The 23,575-nt window shown below is 42.3% G+C and overlaps 1 protein-coding gene across 1 annotated transcript in view; it reads right to left on the reverse strand.

Moving 5' to 3' along the window:
• Window positions 1–23,575, reverse strand: part of rtn4ip1 (reticulon 4 interacting protein 1) — a 52,425-nt gene that overhangs the window by 814 nt on the left and 28,036 nt on the right. Inside the window, exons 7-8 of the mRNA XM_043687051.1 lie at window positions 21,451–21,634; window positions 20,025–20,117 (exon numbers count right to left, since the gene is read on the reverse strand). Coding sequence (XP_043542986.1) covers window positions 20,025–20,117; window positions 21,451–21,634 — 277 coding nt within the window. The remainder of the gene's footprint in view (window positions 1–20,024; window positions 20,118–21,450; window positions 21,635–23,575) is intronic.

Here is a 23,575-nt window from a genome sequence, read left to right on the forward strand (position 1 = left end):
GTACAGGAGTTGGGAGGTCATGTTGCGGCTGTACAGGACATTGATTAGGCCACTGTTGGAATATTGCATGCAATTCTGGTCTTCCTATCAGAAAGATGTTGTGAAACTTGAAAGGGTTCAGAAAAGATTTACAAGGATGTTGCCAGGGTTGGAGGATATGAGCTACAGGGAGAGGCTGAACAGGTTGGGGCTGTTTTCCCTGGAGTGTTAGAGGCTGAGGGGTGACCTTATAGAGGTTTACAAAATTATGAGAGGCATAGAAAGGATAAATAGGCAAAGTCTTTTCGCTGGGGTTGGGGAATCCAGAACTAGAGGGCATAGGTTTTGGGTGAGTGTTGAAAGATATAAAAAGAGACCTAAGGGACAACTTTTCCACGCAGAGGGTGGTACGTGTATGGAATGAGCTTCCAGAGGATGTGGTGGAGGCTGGTATAATTGCAACGTTTAAGAGGCATTTGGATGGGTATACGAATAGGAAGGGTTTGGAGGCATATGGGCCAGGTGCTGGCAGGTGGGGCTAGATTGGGTTGGGATATCTGGTCGGCGTGGATGGGTTAGACTGAAGGGTCTGTTTCCATGCTGTACATCTCTATGACTCTAAGTCATTAAGCTTATTGCATTATAAAGTTGGAGACAGCTCTACATGACACATGCAAATATTAGATCCCAAACCTCACCACAGCTGCTCTTGGGTGCGAGATACCCATAAAACCCTAGCTATAGATATGGCATCTTTGCAAAGCAGAAAATTCTGGCAAAATTCAAATTTGATTCAGGTTGTAACTTGTTTAAATTATATATTGGTCACAGTCATCAATACTGTCATTTGAACAAAAAAAATTAATTCTAGCCTGTGCTGCCATTCAATCCATATCTTAGCCATGTTAATGTTGCCATTCAATCCATGTCTTAATTAGCCACATTAATTATGTATCCTATAATACTCTAAGTGAATCTCTCCCAGTTTCTTTTTCCATTCACTTAGCTTCAACAGCTTTTGGCAGGGAATGAGTTCCAGATGTCCACCTACCCTTTGTGCAAAGTGTTTCTTGATGTCATGGCCTTGCTCCAATTTTAAAGTCTCTCCTTTACCCAAGTTACCCAACCATTGGAAATAATTTCTATCTACCTCTGGCTCAGTTGGTGACATGCTTGGCTCTGAATCACAGGGTCTTGGGATCAGGTCTGATTGCAGGGTTTGATCATAAAAGCAAAAGTTGACACTGCAGAAGTGTTGCAGTACCAGAGCAGTAGTCTTATTGTGGACACGTGAGCATTACATAAGGCCACTTCCAACATGCTTAGTTGGATGCAAGATGCATGGCACTAAAACTGAAGACATTCATAAAAATTATCCCCAGTCCTCTGGCCAATATTTGTCCCTCAATCTACACCACAAAACAGATTTACCAGTTATTATTGTCAAAATGTTTTTGGGAGTTTGCTGTAGACATGGTAGAACACTGATGACCCTTCAAAAGTACTTCATTGGCTATAAAGTACTTTGAAATCTCCAATGGTCATGTAAACTGCTATATAAATATGATCCTTTACAATTGTTTAATCATCCCTAAGACATCGGAACATACAGTTCTACAAACCTAATTTATGTAGCCTCCTCCCACAATTTAGCTAAACAAAAAAACAACTGTGGATGCTGAAATCAAAAACAAAAACTGAATTCTAAAACATTAACTCTGCTTTCTCTCCACAGACGCTTCCAGATCTGCTGAAACTTTCCAGCAATTTCTGATCTTGAGTCAGAGTTGTACAGCACAGAAACAGACCCTTCGATCCAAGAGGTCCATGCTGACCAGTTTTCCTAAATTAATCTACAGCACTTGGACCATATCCCACCAAATCCTTTCTACTCATGTACCCATCCAGACCCCTTTTAAATGTTGCGGTTGTACAAGCCTCCACACTACTTTCTCTGGTAGCTCCATCTACGCACCACCCTCTGCATGAAAAAGTTACCCCTTTGGCCCCTTTTATATTTTTCCCCTCTCACCTTAAACCTATGCCCTTTAATTTTGGACTCCCTTAACCTGGGAAAAGGACCTTGGTTATTCACCCTATCCCTGCGCCTCATGATTTTATAAACTTCCATAAGGTCACCCTTCGGCCTCTGATGCTCCAGGGAAAATAGCCCCAGCCTGTTCAGCCTCTCACTTCATCTGCAAACTTACTAACCAATTTTCCTATATTCACATTAAAATCATTTACATAAATTATAAAAAACAGTGGACCCAGCACAGATTCTTGTGGCATACCATTGGTTATAGGTTCCAGTCTGAGAAACAAATAGATGAATAAAGATATTGAGGTTCTAGTAATGAATAAAAGAGAATCTTATTTTAGATACAGATAACTTGGTTCAATTCAATCTCTTAAGAATTCCCCTGCTCTTTACATTGATTAACAAAGAAATCAGGAAGGCAAGGAGGGGATATGAGATAGCTTTGGCAGATAAACTTAAGGATATTCCAAAGAGATTCTGCAAATACATTAAGAACAGGAGGGCAACTAGAGAGAGGATGGGGCCTCTTAAAGATCAAGGAGGTCTTCTTTGTGTTGAACTCCAGGAGATTGGAGAGATACTAAACAAATATTTCATGTAGTTTTTATTGTAGAGAAAGAAATGGAGTCTAGAAAATGCAGAGAAATAAACTTTGATGTTTTAAAAACAGTTCACATAACAGAAGAGGATGTTTTGGAGGTCTTCTAGATTATCAAAGGTGGATAAATCTCCAGGATCTGATCTAATTTATCCCAGAACATTATGGGAAGTAAGGAAAGAAATTACAAGACCCCTTGCAGAAATATTTGCATAATTTGTAACTACGGGTGAAGTGCCTGATGACTGGAGTGTTGCTAATGTACCTTTCTTTAAGGAAGGTTGTAAGGAAAATCCAGGGAACTGTAGACCATTGACTTCAGTTGTGAGTATTTTGTTGGAGGGGATTATAAAAGATGGATTAGGGATAGTCAGCATGGTTTTGTGCAAGGTAAATAGTGTCTCACAAACTTGATTGAGTTTTTTGAGCAAATTACCAAAACGATTGGTGACGGCAGAGCGATAGATGTGTTTTTGTTTGGATTTTAGTAAAGCCTTCGACAAGGTTCCGCTTGGTAGACGAATTAGTAAAGTTAAGTCATACGAGATTCAAGATGAACTTGCCAATTGGATACATAATTGGCTTAACAGCAGGAAACAGAGAGTGATGGTGGAAGGTTGCTTTCTTTGGACTGGAGGTCTATGATCAGCAGTGCTCCACAGGGATTGGTTCTGGGCCCTCTTCTGTTTGTCATTTACATAAATGATTTGCATGAGAATATAGTAGGTATGGTTAATAAGTTTGTTGGCGACACCCACATTGGTGGCATAGCAGACAGTAAAGAAGATTTTCGAGGATTACAAAGGGATTTTGATCAAATGGGTCAATGGGCTGAAAAACGGCAGATGGAATTCAATCTGGATAAATGCGAGGTATTGCATTTTGGTACAAGGGTAGGGCTTACATAATTAATGGTGGGACCTTAGGTAGTGTTGTAGAACAGAGAGACGTAGAGGTGCAGGTACATAATTCTTTGAAGTTTGTGTCACATATAGGTGGTTAAATAGGCATAGACACTTTGCATTCAATGCTCAGTCCTTTGAGTATAGGAGTTGAGAAGACATGTTGAGGTTTTACAGCTCATTGGTGAAGCCTCTTCTAGAATACTGTGTCCAGTTCAGGGCACTCAGTTATAAGGAGGATGTTATCAAGTTGGAGAGGGTTCAGAAGAGATTTACCAAGATATTGCTGGGTGTGGAAGGTTTGAGTTATAAAGAAAGGCTGGATAAGCTGTGACTTTTTCACTGGAGTGTAGAAGGTTGACAGGCAAACTGATAGAAGTTTATAAAATAATGAGAGGTACAGACAGAGTTAATGGTAATTGTCTTTTCCCCAGGATGGGGGATTTCAAGACTGGGGGGGCACATTTTTAACTGAGAGGAAAGAGATTTAAAAAAGACATGAGAGACGATTTTTTTGAAACTGCACTTAACACCATAACACTATTGATATTTCATTCGTAGAATAGAATAGCTCATCAATGATGAAATGTTCTAATTGCCTGCAAGGGATGCAGACTAAATCATTAAGGTACACCTAGTTGGATCGATTCAAGTTCTAACAACACTCATGACCAGTATAAATAGTTCTTCTGTAGTAATTTGGTATATAGTTTAAGGAGGTATTTGGTTGGCTAGTTAATTGCAATTTTCCAAAAGGCTTATGGGGATATGGTTCTACAAGCTGAATTTTATTCTTTGCCCATTCAAACATATAAGATTCTTAATAAGAAAATTCCAGATTTTAAATAACATTTTCAAAATATGCAGAGTTTCCAGCTAAAATACTTCAAGGTAATGGCATCAAATCATATATATATATATATATATATATATATATAAAGTCTGTACTGGAGGTCCAATCACTTTCACAAAACATATTCATGAATACATAAGTTGTTCATTCTTACATGTAAAAAATAATTAAATTGCATATACAGAAGGATTTTGTGACAAACAAAATTATTAAGAACATCTAGAACAAGTATTCTGTGGCAACTGGTTCAGGATTGCAATTATCATATCAGCCCTTTATAAATAAGCCCACAGTTTTGGGTTCCCTTCTATTAACTGGTCACCAACCAAAAATGTTAATTCGTCTTCTCTCCACAGATACTGCTAGATCTGCTGAGTCTATCCAGCATTTTAGCTTTTTATTTCAAACTTCCAGTCGTCATAGTATTTTGCTTTAATCTATTCTAAATTTTAATCAAACCTCCAGTTTGCACTATGTCCATTATTACTATGAAGATTTAAATTGAGGTGATTTTACCTTCTACATAATAACGTACAAACTTGTATTTTGTTTGTAGCATATGGCATAATCTGTTGTCCCTTTTTAAAAGATGCAGATCTCAAGACTTTCCTCATAATTAAATGCAATGTAGTGTTTTGAGTTTTTGCAACCAAAAGATTAATGCATTTGGCATGGAATGTGCATTTTTGACAGTGACATATTCTTGCTTAACTGCTTTTGCATTGAAACTTGCATCAAAATGGCACCTTTAATGCAGAAAATACAAAGAGCTTTCTAGTTGTGGTTGTACCAGAACAGATGTCAATTCATGATGGCAGAATTAGAAGCAGCAACTGGAAAGAAGGTTCAAGGCAAGGTAGACAAAATTGAAGAGGAAGAAACAGGCTTTGAGTCCTATTAAAAAAGGAAAGCAGAGGGTAAAATGGATAGAAGATCAGAATCACGGGGATGGGGGGTGGGGAAGAAAGATGATTCAGAAATGTAGTGCAACATTCTAAGTAAAATGTTATGCTTTATGGAAGAGGAGACCTGATGGGCAGAGTGGCCTACTCCTGTTCCTCCCTCTTAAAAGTTTACGATGGCTAACACAACCTAGAAGTATTTAATTGGCTGTTAAGTACTTCAAAATGCTCAGAGGCCCTGAACAGCCCAACAGAAATGCCACAGATGATTTATAAATGTAATACGACATTCTAAGTAAGGATGTTATGCTTCAGCCATGCGGGGCATTTGTGAAACTACATCTCGTACTCTATGTGCTGTTTTGGTCTCCTTATTTAAGGAAGGATGTGAATCTGTTGGAAGTGGTTCAAAGGAGATTTATGCAAGACATTTCCACAAGATTGATACATATGTGTACAGTTGTCAGCTCAGCTGCAGCCCCCCTTACTAAACGTGCAAACACTTGCTATTCAGGTTCACCAACGAAGCTGGAAAGCTGTCATCACTTATAGCAATCCACTCTTTCCTCAGTCAAGAAACTGGTAAACAAATATTCACAAATACATTTCCTGATTTCACAAAATAGTAAAGTAATACCATTCATCTAGGTGCTCCCTCTGTATCACAACCACGCACGAAACAGGAGCTCAGACATGCAGCAAAACAGCTGCTTCAAATAAGCCATGTTTCAAAGCTAGTTTTGGATTAAAGCATCTTTGAAATTCATTGTGTAGCACAAATACTGACAACAAAACCCTGCTGGTTAAAAATGCAGACAATGAAGCCTAGAGTTTAAACTATACTGAGGAAACAGGTCAACTGGAAAATTCTGCTGCTTTGAACTTTATCGGTTCAGAGACAACATGTCAGATTAGCGATGAATATTTCTAAATACAAAATGACAACTAAAGTCATTTAGCATCAATCATGATGAAGGCCTAAATGGGATTAAATCCTGAACCATGTCTCTTCCTGTGCACAGAGCTACCAGTATTTTCAAAGTCTACTAGTCAATCAGAACTGCATTGTCATCAACACAAAAAATGCTTTGCGTGACTGTAGTGAGTGAGTGTACAATGCACAAACAGCGGGGGAATAATTCAAACACGAGCCTTGATATTAGTTCCCCCGATGACAATGAGGAAAACAGATAATAGGATGCGGGGGTCAGAGATTAAAGCAGGAAGTGTAAGTTCAACAGCCCATACCCATTCCTCATTCCACAACAGTGGGTTTCTCAGAAACAAAAGGTGTTCCTGATAAAATGATTGATCAGAGGGTTCCATTGCACGCTACTGCACCCCAATGGCAAATCCAGACATATCAAGCTGAAAGGTATCTCTCCAACCCTAGACCCAGGGTTGCAGTGCAGACAGGTAGTTCTTCATGTAATTTTTTTTTAATGTGGGGTACTATGAGGCACTTGATTTTGAAAAGAAGAAAAAGGAGGAAAAAATGTTGCATTTAAGAAAAACGTTTCCAAGGGAGTAAGGAACAGAAAGGTTTAGGGAATACATTATGGACTTTAAGAATCTAATGATACGTTCTTAAGTGAATTACATCCTATCAACAAACATCCCATTTGGAATAGCCTGAGATTTGCAGCACTGGCTTCTGAGATTCACTCACTTAGAAACCACCTTGGGTGAGAGAGGGGAAGAGGCCACAGCTCTCCCTCAATTACATGCCACCACTGGAAATGTGTTGGTATCTGCTGAGGATAGGGGCTCCGTTTGTGTGTGATAGCCCTTCTGGCAGGTTAGCCTGCCAATCCTGATTACTTGGGCTCACATAAGAATGGCACTAGGCATAGCAAAGCACAGCAGGAGGAGAAATGGTGGGAAGAGGAAGTCAAATAATTAACACTTAAGATAATCTCTGTCTTTAGAACCTTACCTTGGGAGAATTTATTTAACATTTCACTGGGAGAGTATGAGTCTTTGGCGATGGTAGCTTGTCGGAGCTCTCTTTTAGTAATATTTCACTATTTAAAATCATAGAGCTGTACAGCATGGAAACAGACCCATCGGTTCCACTTGTCCATAATGACCAGATATCCTAAAGTAACCTAGTCCCATTTGCCAGCACTTGGCCCATATCCCTCCAAACCCTTCCTATTCATATACCCATCCCGATGCCTTTTGTAATTGTACCAGCCTCCACCACTTCCTATGACAGCTCAGTCCATACATGCACCACCCTCTGGGTAAAAACATTGCCCCTTAGTTCCCTTTATATCTTTTCCCTCTCACCCTAAATCTATGCTTTCTAGTTTTGGACTCCCCTACCCAAGGGAAAAGATCTTGGCTGTTCACCCTATCCACACCCCTCTTGATATTATAAACTTCTATAAGATCACCCCTCAGCTTCCAAAACTGTAGGGAAAACAGCCTCAGCCTATTCAGCCTCTCCCGAGAGCTCAAACTCTCTGACCCTGGCAACATTCTTATGAATCTTTTCTGAACCCACTTAAGTTTCACAACATCCTCCCTACAGCAGGGAGATCGGAACTGAACACAATATTCCAAAAGTGGCCTAACCAATGTCCTGTCCAGCTGCAATATGACCTCCCAACTCCAATACTCAATAAAGGCCAGCATACCAAATGCAAGCAAACCAAATTTAGCAAGATCAATCTCCTAACAAAACTAAACTAATGCTGACACCAACGTAAACACTGCAGATCAAGAACTGACTAGTATTTCTCACATTAAATGACTATGTCCATGTATTGCCCCAGTACAGTAACTACAGGTAAGTGGGAATTATATTTCACTGCACATTGCACAGTCTGAAACATTGTACATCTTACAGTGCTCCTAGGGTCTGCCTAGCAACAGAACAAACACCTTGAAGTGCACTCTATGGTTCAAATAGTCGATGGCTGCCATTTGGCAGAACCTCAAGTGTTCAATCTATTTATAAGGAAACCTCTTCCAGTAAGTGGCAAAGCAAACATACACACAGCAGATTCCTTGCAAGGGCAAACAGGTGCCATTTATAGAAAGAGCTGTATCACGGTTACTACGGACGGCAAACAACATACACAAGACCTGGTTAATTATTTCCTGCTACACTGAACACAATTGGATGTGATGAAAGCAGTGAAACCAAACAGTTGAACTGTACACTTGAATAATGGAATACAAGGTTATCAGGAAATCTTGCTGTAAATGTTTAATTCTCTGGACTGAACCAGGAACAATTCGTGCAGAGGGCCCACAGTGTGCCAGCTCAGTTGCAATTGGATTATGTGACCAAGCCATAAGGAAAAGCATGTCCCAGGACCAATCCGTGCATTTATTTAGAGTGATGCTACAATGGTCTTCATGCACTTGGACAAGGGTAAAGGTGTATTCAAGTAACATCCCACCTCTTTTACACCATCAAATGGCCCCATCTAGAAAGCAGATAAATTAACTGAAGGCAGAATCAGACGCTGTTCTGATTCCCTCTCCAGTCAGAAAGCTCACCCTGTAATAAATCTCTGTTTGTCATGTTCCCAAACCCAAAGGTGTTGGAACAGGATCTCTAACAACTGACATGCCCCTAACCTGTATCGTGGGGATCTCCAGGACAGGCTAATATTGAACTTGAGATGCTCTCCTAGGCTCCCTCACAGTGTTGGGTGCTGTGGGACAGCTAGACGTGTGGGGTGCAGTGAGATAGTTGGAGGTGTGATGTGCAGAACGCTTCCTTTGACTGTGAGCAGAGTTGCAAGCATCAATGCTGCTGGGCGAAGCAAGACAAAATTTATTTGAAAAATACTTTCCTCCAACCTCCCACATTGCCTCATCTTAAAGAACTCTATGATTTTACACAGAAAGCAAAGTAAGTATTAAAACTGCAAAACCGGCCCCTTCCATCAAGGTATTAATGATAGGTTAAAACTTAAATTACTTAACCTGTTCAATCCAATGCAATTTGCACATCAATGCATTCAATGCCTATCAATCCTTCTGGCAGGGAAGTTTGAGAGAGATAAAAGGACTCATTGACAAGCATATCATAGAGATCAGACAGGCAGCTCTCAATTCTGATGAGAAGCTAGCCCCAGCTGTCTAAAGTCTCATGTGGTGAACAATTACTAAGATGGAGGACTACCTAATCAGTGATCTCAACAACTGAAGATCCGGTGTTGGACTGGGGCATACAAAGTTAAAAATCACACAACATCAGATTATAGTCCAACAGGTTAATTGGAAGCACTAGCTTTCAGAGCGAGGTTCCTTCATCAGGTGGTCGTCAGAGATGGTTTCAGAGAGATGGACAGAGAGAGAAGTCAACATGCAGACATCTGCAAAGCTCAGTTCATGTGTCAGCACCAATGTGGCTGTAACTGGGATTAACTGTCACAAAAAGGAAAATAGCACCATCTTCTGATACAAAAGCAAATTGCAGTAAAGTGTGCCCCATGCTCACAATTAATTCCTCTGCTGCAGTTTCTTTAATAGACATATAGAGTGCACATGAACATTTCCTGAATGCACAATATTAGGTTCACACACTAAAGTCAGTTCTAATGAAAGGTCAATAACCTGAAACATTAGCTTTGTTTTGTCCTCTTTCTCCACAGAAATTGCATGCTATGACAATACTATATCTTTAAGAGGTGTATTTTGTCCTGTTTTTTTAATGAAGAAAAGTTGAGACAGAGGTGCCAATCAGTCCATCAGGCCAATGAAGTAAACAGCTTGTGAAAGCTTGGGTTTTTGTTTAAAAGGTGGAACAACAGAAGCAGCCTGAATGGGTGGGGTCAAGCTCCCACAGAACCAGGATTTTTAGTTTCAGTTTTCATTGCAGTTGTGGTCTCGAAGTTGGATGTGGAAGCTGTTTTTCCTCTCTCAGTTACAGCTAAAAGCTGGGGATTCTCCTCCTGCTGCTAGAATTGCATGTGAGACAATCTGTTCGAGTGAATTTGCCTTTGCCAAGGGTGTGTTATGGGATGTTACTATATTGGAACAGTTATCATTAATTAGTTAAATAAACTAGTATTCTGCTAAGTTTTCCAATAGAGTTATTACTCCAATTCTATGTTGTATTTTAACTAAAAAGTGTATGAATAAAGTGTGTTTTGCTTTAAGACTGCTTCAAGTCTGACCAACCAAATTGCATCTGGAACACAAAGTCAGGCATTAACCTTAAAAGTAAGAAAAAGTGAGGGTCTAAGCTATCTTCTTCTTATGTTTTTAGGGGGTTTGGTCTGATTTCCAGCATCTGCAGTCATTGTTTTATCTACCTGATCCATAACAATACCCAGCTGAGTAATTTCTGTTCTTTTTTTGTCCAGCATCCAATGTGTTTTGTTTTTGTTTGTAGTCCTGAGGGAGTACTAGTTGGTCAAAATGATGCCAAGCTTCATATCATGAACTGAAGATCCATCTGCTTGTTCGTATCCACTTCAAACATCTCATAACACTATCCAGCAAACAGTATCAAATTCACACAGTGTCCCAGTCAACATTTCTCTCTCAACCAACCAGCACCAGGATCAAATCTAGTTTTACCAATCTTCAGCTGAGAATTTGTAGGTTACCTATATAAGAATTACTTCAATCTGGCAACGAGTCACATTAAGGCTAGTAATAAAAATATACTTTTCTTTTCACAGAATCCCTACAGAGTGGAAGCAGGCCATTTAGCCCATCGAGTCCACACCACCCCTCCGAACAGCATCCCACCCGGACCTACCCCTTCCACCCTATCTCTATAACCCTGCATTTCCCTTGGCCAATCCACTGCACTTGCACATCCCTGGACATTTTGTAGCAATTTAACATGGCCACTCCACCAAACCTGCACATCTTTGTACTGTGGAAGGAAAACCGGAGCACCCGAAGGAAACCTACACAGACACGGGGAGAATGTGCGAACTCCACACAGAAAGTCACCTGAGGGGGAATTGAACCCAGGTTCCGGGCACCGAAAGGCAGCAGTGCAAGCCACGGTGCCACCCATGTTCCACAAACACACTTCTCAAATTGTGCTGCTCGCATTCCACTTCACACACAGCCTGACCCTTCCGATCAGTTACCTTCACACAGAGCCTGACCCTCACGATCAGTTACCATCACACAGAGCCTGACCGTCAAATGCAGTTACCTTCACACAGAGCCTGACCCTCACACGCAATTACCTTCACACAGAGCCTGACCCTCACACAGTTAACTTCACACACAGCCTGACCCTCATGCTCAGTTTACCCTCACACACAGCCTGACCCTCACGATCAGTTACCATCACACAGAGCCTGACCCTCAAATGCAGTTACCTTCACACAGAGCCTGACCCTCACACGCAATTATCTTCACACAGAGCCTGACCCTCATGCTCAGTTACCCTCACACACAGCCTGACCCTCAGATGCAGTTACCTTCACACAGAGCCTGACCCTCACACACAGTTAACTTCACACACAGCCTGACCCTCATGCTCAGTTACCCTCACACACAGCCTGACCTTCAGATGCAGTTACCTTCACACAGTGCCTGACCCTCACACGCAGTTACCTCCACACACAGCCTGACCCTCACACTCAGTTAACTTCACACAGAGCCTGACCCAGGCTCAGTTACCTTCACATACTGCCTGACCCTCACACGCAGTTACCTTCACACAGAGCCTGAACCTCACATGCAGTTACCTTCACACAGAGCCTGACCCTCACGCTCAGTTACCTTCACACACAGCCTGACCCTCACACTCCGTTACCTTCACACAGAGCCTGACCCTCATGCTCAATTACCTTCACACACAGTATGATCCTCAAATGCAGTTACCCTCATACACAGCCTGAACCTCAGATGCAGTTATCTCCACACAGAGCTTGACCCTCACACGCAGTTACCTTCACACAGAGCCTGACCCTCACGATCAGTTACTATCACACAGAGCCTGACCCTCAAATGCAGTTACCATCACACACAGCCTGACCCTCACGATCAGTTACCATCACACACAGCCTGACCCTCAAATGCAGTTAACATCACACACAGCCTGACCCTCAGATGCAGTTACCTTCATACACAGCCTGACCCTCATGCTCAGTTACCTTCACACACAGCCTGACTGTCACACGCAGTTACCTTCACAGAGCCTGACCCTCAGATGCAGTTACCTTCACACACAGCCTGACCCTCAGATGCAGTTACCTTCACACAGAGCCTGACCCTCACACGCAGTTACCTTCATACACAGCCTGACCCTCATGCTCAGTTACCTTCAAACACAGCCTGACCTTCACACGCAGTTACCTTCACACACAGCCTGACCCTCAGATGCAGTTACCTTCACACACAGCCTGACCCTCATGCTCAGTTACCTTCACACAGCCTGACCCACAGACGCAGTTACCTTCATACAGAGCCTGACCCTCAGACGCAGTTACCTTCACACAAAGCTTGACCCTCAGACGCAGTTACCTTCATACAGAGCCTGACCCTCACACTCAGTTACCTTCAAGATTTCCCAAACTGCTCACCATGACCTTCTCTGGGAGAAAGTGAGGGCTGCAGATGCTGGAGATCAGAGCTGAAAATGTGTTGCTGGAAAAGCGCAGCAGGTCAGGCAGCATCCAAGGAACAGGAGAATCGACGTTTCGGGCATAAGCCCTTCTTCCTATTTTTTTCCCTTCGGGCATAAGCCCTTCTTCAGGAATAATACATACACCAGCATATTTAACTTAAACAGGTTAGGAAGGCGGTGCTGAGTTCAAGGGATTTGACTGAGACAAGGTGGGGGGAGGGGAAACTGGAGAAGTCTGAGTTCAGTCTGACTAAAACTCATACCTTTTATCTTAGCCTGCTGGACACACTTTCCTCATTCCTGAAGAAGGACCTACGCCCGAAATGTCGATTCTCCTGTTCCTTGGATGACCTTTTCTGGGGCAATTAGGTTCAGGATGGAAAAAAAATGCTGGCCCAGCCAATGCAGTCCAGATCCCCAAAATGGAGGAAACAGAAATCCATGGCACAATGTCAGAATGCTTGGCCTGCTCTTTAAATCCTTAACATTATTTCTTTCTGCCGTAGCTCCTTATCCCTTTTCAGTCCATATTTCAGCCTCTTATTCTGAACCCAATCCCTAAATCTTTCTCTTCCGTTATAATTATTTCCACCTGAACACAACTCTCATCCTGATCTCTAGTCTTGACAATTCTTTTGTTTTTCTAGTCACTCTACTGTGCACCCAGACAGGACTCATTAGTGCAGAACTACCTGGCACAATGACTGACACTGGCCACGGATAGGCCACACAGAAGGAAATCAGTGCCCTGCTGTGTGGGCAAAATCCTGAAGGTCCTGCTGGATGGGGCGGTGCAAAGGCAGCATGTCCTCTTTCCCCGAGACCAGCCGAGAAGGCTAATGTCAAGAGAGACCTCGCCAAACTTCTCATCCGATTCTGCCAAAGCCGTGTCTCTCTGGCACCCCTAGTGGCTGCGTGGGTTTCCTCCAGGTGCTCTGGTTTTCCTCCCACAGTCCAAAGATGTGAAGGCTTGGTGGATTAGCCATGGGAAATGCAGGGTTACAAGGATAGGGTAGAGAGTGGGTCTGGGTGGGATGCTCTTTGGAGGGTCGCCTTCAATTTGAGAACACTTGGATGATCCAGTAACCATCCCTAAGAGAGTTGAGGAGAAACCTGTTCATAGAAAACCTGGAGTGATGTGTTGAAGGTTGAAGTGGAGACCACTGTATATTTTTCTGGGGAAAGGTGGATAAATATTTTAAGCAGAGAAAGGTACAGAACTATGGGATGGAGCCAGAAAAAGGGTTTAGTTGTGGGTTGCTCCAGCTAAGAGTTTGTTCAGACACTTTGGAAGGTGACACTTTCAGCAGTGCTGCAAACCTTACAGCCTTACCAACATGACGCAATGTGCCTTTGAGAGGGCGTGATGTGTCCTGGTATTCTTGAAGAGGGTATTGTCAATCTGGTGCCAAGGTGTCTGCTCCATGGAAAGCAGACTCAATAGAGACATAGAGTCATAGAGATGTACAACATGGAAACAGACCCTTCGGTCCAACCCGTCCATGCCAACCAGATATCCCAACCCAATCTAGTCCCACCTGCCAACACCCAGCCCATATCCCTCCAATGCCTTCCTAATCATATACCCATCCAAATGCCTCTTAAATATTGCAATTGTACCAGCCTCCACCACTTCCTCTGGCAACTCATTCCATACACGCACCACCTTCTGCATGAAAAAGTTGTCCCTTGGGTCCCTTTTATATTTTTCCCCTCTAACCCTAAAACTATGCCCTCTAGTTCTGGCATCCCCCACCTCAGGGAAAATACCTTGTCTATTTATCCTATTCATGCTCCTCATGATTTTAAAAGGTCACCCTCTATAAAGTCATCCTCAGCCTCTGACACTCCAGGGAAAACAGCCTCAGCCTGTTCAGCCTCTCCCTATAGCTCAAATCACCCAACCCTGGCAACCTCCTTGTAGATCTTTTCTGAACCCTTTCAGGTTTCACAACATCATTCCGATAGGAAGGAGACCAGAATTACACGCAATATTCCAAAATGGCCTAATCAATGTCCTGTACAGCCGCAACATGCCTTCTCAATTCCTATACTCAATGCACTGACAAATAAATGAAAGCATCCCAAACGACTTTACTTTCGTAGATGGGCTATGAACCGGCATTTCAAGGTCTCTTTGTTCAGCAACACTCCCCAGCTTCTTACCATTAAGTCCTGCTCAGATTTGCTTTTCCAAAATGCAGCACCTCTAAATTAAACTCCAAGTTTTGGGATTCTTTTTAAATGAGAGAAGAGACATGAAACAGTGAAATCAGGCTCATACACTCTCAGGATTTTAGCTTTTCTTTCAGCCATTGAAGTTGGGGTATTGGAGTTAAAGCTGCTAGATTCAGCACTCTCTCTGCTGCTGCAAAAAGCTGGAGTTCTCTTTTGGCTGCGAAGTGTATTCTGTCAGAGTTCCTTCTCCTGGACTGGAGGAGACAATAAATGAAGGAAATTGTTTTGCTGAATTTGTCTTTGCTAAGGGCGTTTTTATGGTAGTAGATGAATAGTAGTTAAGATTAGATTAGATTAGATTACTTACAGTGTGGAAACAGGCCCTTCAGCCCAACAAGTCCTTACCGAACCGCCGAAGCGCAACCCACTCAGACCCATTCCCCTACATTTACCCCTGCCCCTAACACTATGGGCAATTTAGCATGGCCAATTCACCTAACCTGCACATCTTTGGACTGTGGGAGGAAACCGGAGCACCCGGAGGAAACCCACGCAGACACGGGGAGTATGTGCAAACTCCACACAGTCAGTCGCCTGAGGTGGGAATTGAACCCGGGTCTCTGCCGCTGTGAGGCAGCAGTGCTAACCACTGTGCCACTATGCCGCCCACTACATTATACATTATTTTGTTAAGCATTTTGAAGGAGTAAAGTTATGCCAATTCTTCAGTTTTTGTTTGTATTTTAACTCTGATGCAAGAATGAAAAGTATTTTTGTTTAAAACCTAGTAGTATGACCAACCAACTATACCTGCCTTTAAATAAGATAAAAGTTGAGGCTATCTCCATGATATGTTTTAAGGGGGTTTGGTCTGGTCCATAACACCAATCACACAGCACTATGTTCACTAGGTGAGAAGGTCACATTAATAACATGCTGCTAAACCACTGCAAACCCAGTACTTCAGCATATATAACCCAAACACCAATTGAACACAAAACAATGTCCAGGATTCTGCAGTCATTCTTTTGGATTCATTCGACAAGCCCAGGCAGCCATTGTTACTGCATTCTCCATCTCTGTCAAACAACAACTTGACTTGTCCCAACACCCAGCCTACCTCAGTCTTACCACCTCAACCGTGCTCTCTCCCTCTCCATACAAGTGGATAACCAACTTCTGAAAGTTAGCACTGAACATGCTCACAACAGTGCATTCCAGATCATAACTTGTCTTATTAAATACAAATTCTCATTTCCCCTCTGTTCTTTTGCCAATTATTGTAAACTGATATCCTCTGACTATTGATCCTATTACTCTTAGCTAACAGAGAAAATAAATCAAACATATGGAGAAGAAAGGACAGTGGAAAACACTTAAGCCCACATGAAGAATCAAGGTAGATAACTCCCCAAATCCAGACTAGATATATCCAAGGTTCCTACGGGAAGCAAGGAATGAGATTGCTGCACCTCTGGTGATAATCATTGCATCCTCACTCTCCATGGGAGAAGTACCGGATGATTGGAGGGAGGCGAATGCTGTTCCTCTGTTCAAGAAAGGGAATAGGGAAATGCCTGGGAATTACAGACCAGTCAGTCTTACATCTGTGGTAAGCAAGGTACTGGAAAGGATTCTGAGAGACAGGATTTATGACTATTTGGAAAAACATAGTTTGAATGGAGATAGTCAGCATGGCTTTGTGAGGGGCAGGTAGTGCCTCACAAGCCTTATTGAGTTCTTTGAAGATGTGATGAGACAAGTTGACGAAGGATGTGATGTATGTGGATTTCAGTAAGGCATTTGTTAAGGTTCCCCACGATAGGGTCATTCAGAAAGTTAGATATGGGATACAGGGAAATTTGGCTGTCTGGATATAGAGTTCGCTGGCCGAAAGAAGACAGAGAGTGGAAAGTATTCTGCCTGAAGATCGGTGACCAGTGGTATCTGCAGGGATCTGTTCTTGGATCTCTGCTCTTTGTAATTTTTATAAATGACTTTGATGAAAAAGTGGAAGGGTGGGTTAGTACGTTTCCTGATGACACCAAGGTCGGTGGTGTGTAGACAGTGTCGAGGGCTGTTGCAGGCTACATCAAGACATTGACAGGATGCAGAGCTGGGCTGACAAGTGGCAGATGGAGTTCAGCCTGAATAAATGCAAAGTGATTCACTTTGGAAGGTCGAATTTGAATGCTGAATACAGGGTTAAAGGCAGGATTCTTGTGGAGGAACAGCAGGATCTTGGGGTCCACATACATAGGTCCCTCAAAGTTGCCACCCAAGTTGATCGGATTGTTAAGAAGGCATATGTTGTTTTGGCTTTCATTTACAGGGGGATTGAGTTTAAGAGCTAGGAGTGAGGGGAGGTTTGCTACAGCTCTATAAAACCCTGGTTAGACCACAGTTGAAATATTGTGTCCAATTCTGGTCGCTTCATTATAGGAAGGATGGAGGTATTTTAGAGATGATATAGGGGATGCTGCCTAGTTTGGAGGGCATGTGTTATGAAGAGAGGTTGAGTGAGCTAGGGCTTTTCACACTGAGGAGAAGAAGGAAGAGAGAGAGGTGATTTGATAAGTATGCAAGATCATGAGAGGCATAGATACAGTAGATAGCCAGAGACTTTTGCCCAGGGCAGAAATGGCTGTCACGAGGGGTCATAATTTTAAGGTGATTTGAGGCAGGAATAGGGGAGATGTCAGAGGTAGGTTCTTTACAGAGAGTGGTAGGTAGTAGAGACGGTGGTAGCAGTCAAAGACATGAGGGACATTTAAGCGACTGCTGGACGAGTACATGGACGGCAGTAAATTGAGGGCTGTGTAGGTTAGGTTGATCTTAGATTAAGGTAAATGCTTGGCACAACCTCGTGGGCTGGAGGGCCTGTACTGTTCTGTGTTCTATGTCAGGAAAGTAATTGTATGTCAGAATGACTGACTGAGTGACTAGAATTAACAACCCAGGATTGCATTCCAAATCTCCTTCCGCTGGCGAGTCCAATTTATATTAAGAGCCATACTCACTCATGCAAGTGTGTGCAATATACAGCTTGAACTAAATAAATAAACTGAATTCAGGAAAGTTCTTTTGCATTCCCGGTGGGTCTGTAGTCTAAAACAAAGGGTACAGTATGAACATGTGACTTAAATAGTGACTCTGTTCACTTATGCAATTACTCAACACTTTTTCCCCTTCACTGGTCGATCTTAAAGCAATTATGCAGTGTGGAGGATTTGGAAAACTGCTGAGTGGGTTTGTCAATGCATTAATCTCAGGTAGCTTGTTCCATTGCATTCACTTCCTGTGTACACATAAAAATATACACATCAATGTCTCCATTTTAATAAAAAAATCCTGGTTTAGGAGAATGAAATCAAACTGAACATTTTTTTAATATGTTTAATATGAGAGGGATAGATGGCAAATGAGCGAGAGTGACAGGCAGCTCGAGAGGACAAGCCATTTACAGGAGATAGAGGGAGAATGGGGTGAGGGGTCAGAGTGCAGGCAGGGGAAAAAAGTCAGGAAGCTGGAGAACGAGAGGAGAAAAAAAAAATTTCTGCATGAAACAGACCATTCAGTCCAGTATTATATCCATTTTGTAAATGTGTAGTTTGTAAATGCGTAATTTATTCAGCCTGTTCATCATTCTCTGTTAAAACCATCAACTTGAGAAAAGGCCATTCAGCCCATCGAGTCCACTCCGCCATTCAATCATCGCTGATGGGCATTTCAACTCCACATACCCGCACTCTCTCAGTATCCTTTAATTCCTTGTGAGATTAAGAATTTATCAATCTCTGCCTTGAAGACATTTAATGTCCCAGCCTCCACTGTGCTCCATGGTAATGAATTCCACAGGCCCACCACTGTCTGGCTGAAGAAATGTCTCCTCATTTCCGTTCTAAATTGACCCCCTCTAATTCTAAGGCTGTGCTCACGGGTCCTAGTATCCCCGCCTGACGGAAACAATTTCCCAGCGTCCACTCTTTCTAAGCCATGCATTATCTTGTAAGTTTCTATTAGATCTCCCCTCAACCTTCTGAAATCTAACGAATACAATCCCAAGATCCTCAGCCGTTCATTGTATGTTAGGCCTACCATTCCAGGGATCATCCGTATGAATCTCCGCTGGACACGCTCCAGTGCCAGTATGTCCTTCATGAGGTGTGGGGCCCAAACCCGGACAGAGTATTCTAAATCAGGCCTAACCAGAGCTTTATAAAGTCTTAGTAGCACCTCACTTGAAATAAATGACAACATTACATTTGCTTTCTTAACTATGGACTCAATCTGCAAGTCAACCTTTAGAGAATCCTGTACTAGCAGGATGATCAACTGTAAGTGACATTTTCACCACTCGAGAGATCAGCTATATTCACAATTCTCCCCAGTACTGAAACATTCCAAGACTGAATGTAATGAGATCTGGGCCAAGTTCAATAATTGGCAAGGCAATTTTGCACTACATGTGTAAAAATCATCTCCACCAAATGTCTAAAATACCTCCACTTTGGAAGTACCATTGGCAAAATCCACACCATGATGTCTTGTTAATTGACTCAGCTCCACAGCTATGCAAATAACATGACTGCAAGTGCAGGTCAGAGGTTGGGTACTCCCTTGTAGTACAGAGACAGCAATGTGTACCATCTAGAAGCTTCCAACACCTAGGAGGAAAAGTGGATGCACAGAGACACTGCCTTTTCCAAGTTCCCCACAATCCCAAATGCCCTTACACAATCTCCATTAGATCTTTCAGCTTGCCCAGCAGCTTTTTAACCATATTAGGTAAGTGTGGGAAAGAAACTGGAATAGAAGGATACATCGTTCAGATTAAATTGTAGGGTTAGAGGAAGATCATGTGGAGGTAAATCTATTGGGCCAAATGATCAGTTTTTGTCTTGTAAGTGTAACGTGAAAGGACATTTTGGGAGATTAACCTTAAACGCCCCATGACATAAAACTTTCACAGGCAAAAGACTTAATTTTCCCTTCACTCAATCTGACCTTTCGTTTATCCACAAGTTCCGTGACTTCATCCAGAGTTGGACCACTTGGTGTAAATATGGCCCAGCGATAATGAACGCCCTGCCTCAGATGCTGCAAGGATAAATAGAGAGGAAAAGTCACAATAAGATAGACCATCTCTGATTGTCTATGTGTGCACTTCCTGAACAGAACCCATTAGGAATAGAATCACTGTGAGACTGCTGCTCACTATATTCTTAAAAGAACAATCTTTTTCTTCAACTTACTGCCTTAACTCTCAAAACAAACAAGAGGTAAAAACATTTGTGCATTCTCTTGTGGGACGTAAGCGTCAGTCTCTGGTTTAGCAGTTATTGTCCATCCCTCAGCCTTCGTGCCATTGCCCATGTCATTCAGGGGCTAGGAAGGTTCCACCTCATGTCGCTACAAGGCCAGTCTAACATACTTCCAGTGATGAAGCTGAGCAAATAGGGGCAGACGAGGTATTGCATATTGTCACTGAACTTGCAATCCAGAAGTTCAGGGACATGAGTTTAAATCCTACCATGGCAGCTGGCCAATTATAAATAGAATTAATAAATGTGGAATTAAATGTTGCAGTATACATTTGTTTCACTGACGTCTTGAGGGAAGGCTATTTGCCGTTCTTATCTGGTCTAGTCGGCAACAATGTGGGTGACACTGAACTGCCCTCTCATGGCAACACACCCATAACCCATCGAAGAATAAAGGAAAAACAGATCTTTTAAAGCAAGCTTTCTAAAGGGAAGATGGTTCAGCCAGGGAAACAAGCATGAGCAATAAATGCTGACCACATTCCATGAAAGAATAAAAAGGTGCAGATGGTCGCCCGAGGTGGACTGAACATAGTGGGTACTGTGTTAGTTAAACAGCCTCTTGAAAACTGTCTGGACTATTTCAAAATCATCAAAACCTTCATGAAATGACTGGAATCCTTGCTCTTTGACATATTTTAACAAAAAATATTTGATTAAGATTAGTTGGTGTTTGAAAGAGTGTGGATGACACTAAACATTTTAACTTGCATATGGATTTAAAATAAAGTCAGGGAGACCTTGTATTTAGGTACAGCCTTTGATAACTTCCCAGAGCTCTCCTTCTGAAGCGCAGTCAGTGCTGCAACCACAGTGAAATGTGGAACAGTGCAAGCTTCAGCAGGATAGCAAGGTATGATCAGATGGTGTTTTGCTGATGCAGGTCAAGGGACAAATACTGGTAGGATGCGGTGTGGAACTTACTGCTCATCATTGCAACCATAAAATCCGTTATGCATCCGGCATAGCAGACGGACCTCGGTTTAATATCTTACCTGAAAGGCAGCAGCTCCAACAGTGCAGCACTCCCTCAATACTACACTGGAGTGTCAGCCCAGTTTATGCATTCAAGTCTCCACAGTGAGCTCAAGTTTCTGAAATAATATTACCTTCAGGATTTTGTTGCCCAAGGTAATCCCTGATTTAACTATTCCATTAGCAAGTCCAAGTCTATCGGTATTGAGCATGAAGGGTGTCACTAATGTTACATATGTAGCTCCTGACCACGGCTTGAGTAAGTTCAAGGCCCAGTCTTCGGTCCGTCCACCCACATTATCCAAGATAAAGTCAAACCTGTGCAAAAGATAGAGGAATATTTCAGAAACAGGACAGCACATTAAAAAATTCCCATTGAAAGTAACTCAATTCCTCGGATTTCTACGTTAGGGCTTGGGAGAAAAGCATTGTTTAAGGTCAGTTACCAGGATACCATAACGTAGCAGGATTTGGGCCTTCAGGTGAAATCCTCAGCGCCAGCTGTGTTGTTACTGGTGAGAACCAGGGGAGAAAATTCCCAAAAAAGGAACAGCAGCAGCAGAACAATAGGGTCTTTCTTACGAATTTTAGCTGTTAGCAACAGAGGCCTAAAGTAAAGGTTCTGTGGAAACAGTGCCCATCAGGAAGAGAATGAGTGTGTGATACATCTGTAACAAAATAGAAACAAATCCAAGATAGACTGTAAAAGTTTTGTGGAACTTGATAGCATTGCACGGAGAGTTTGGTAAAATAGTTAAATATTCTGCAATCTGTTTTTGATCCATTATTAAAAAAAAATCAAACAACCTGCTGAACATGACCACACTTTGAGACACTTACTTGCAAGTTGAGTGGTGATGCAGAGAAGAGTGTTTGAAGCAGATTGTAAACTTAGCCGGACTGGGAGTCACCGCCCCATTTACAGAATCATATAATTGTTACAGTGAAGGAGGAGGCCAGTTAGCCCACTCTCCAATGACTTAGTGCCATTGATCTACTTTCCCCAATACCCTTGCACATTTAAATAATTTTCTGAGGCCTCAGCTGAATCTGCCTCCACTACACATGCAGATGCTTCATCCCAGACCTGAACCAATTGTAGTGCAAAAAACGTTTTTCTCACATCTTATTTGCTTTTTGTGCAAATCACTTCAAATCTGGATCCTTTCATTCTTGATTTTTTAACAAGTGGGAACAGCATCTCCTCATCTGCTCTGTTCAGACGGTTTCAGAAATGTTTATTAGATCTCCTCTCAGCCTTCCGTCTTTCCAAGCGCAATCTCCTTGCTGTTGTACTCTATGGCATTAATAAAGCAAAGAATGTTGTTTCCCTTATTAACTGCGCTGGAAAAGCACAGCCAGTTAGGCTGCATCTGAGGAGTAGGACAGTCGACTTTGAGCATAAGCTCTTCATCAGGAATGAGCTCCGAGGAGCAGGAGAGTCAAGGTTTCAAGCATAAGCCTTCATCAGGAATGAGCTCATTCCTGATGAAAGCTTTTGCCCAAAACGTCGATTCCCTTGCTCCTCGGATGCTGCCTAACTGGCTGTGCTTTTCCAGCACCACACTCTTTGACTCTGATCTCCAGCATCTGCAGTCCTCACTTTCTCCTTATTAACTGCTCTCTCCACTTATTTTGACTTTTGAATCGGTGTGCATAAATATCCAGGTCTCTGTTTCTGCACCACATTTAGAATTGTACCTTTTTTAAAAACTTTGTCTGTCCACAGTCTTCCCACCGAAACTTATCATCTCACACTTCTCAACATGGAACATCACCTGCCATCTATCCACTCACCGTGCCAATGTTTGTTTGAAGTTCATACTGCCCTCCTCACAGTTTACAATGGTTTCAAGCTCTCTCAGCCTGCGTGTACCCAAGTTGCTACTGTCCCTTTTATTCCATAAGCTATAACATTCCTCACAAATCTGTTGCATGGAACTGCATTGAACACCTTCTGAAAATCCATTTACATCTCATTATAGGATTACTCGCATTGAGTTTTTTCTTAAATCAGCTTTTCAAAAAACTTCAACAGATCAGCTAAAAATGATTTCCTCTTTGAAAATCAGCATTGGCTCTTCCTAATCAACCCATCGTCTTCCAGGTGGCTACAAATTCCATCCCAAATAATTTTCTCCACAAGCTGTTAAACCTCAAATTTATAGTAACTCTAAATTTCAAACTCTACTTATCCACTTCATTTTCAGCTTCTGTTTGTAAGCAAAAATTGGATTAGAGACAAGATGTGGGGGAGGG

This window comes from Chiloscyllium plagiosum, chromosome 3 (assembly GCF_004010195.1).
Source record: "Chiloscyllium plagiosum isolate BGI_BamShark_2017 chromosome 3, ASM401019v2, whole genome shotgun sequence".
Taxonomy (NCBI): domain Eukaryota; kingdom Metazoa; phylum Chordata; class Chondrichthyes; order Orectolobiformes; family Hemiscylliidae; genus Chiloscyllium; species Chiloscyllium plagiosum.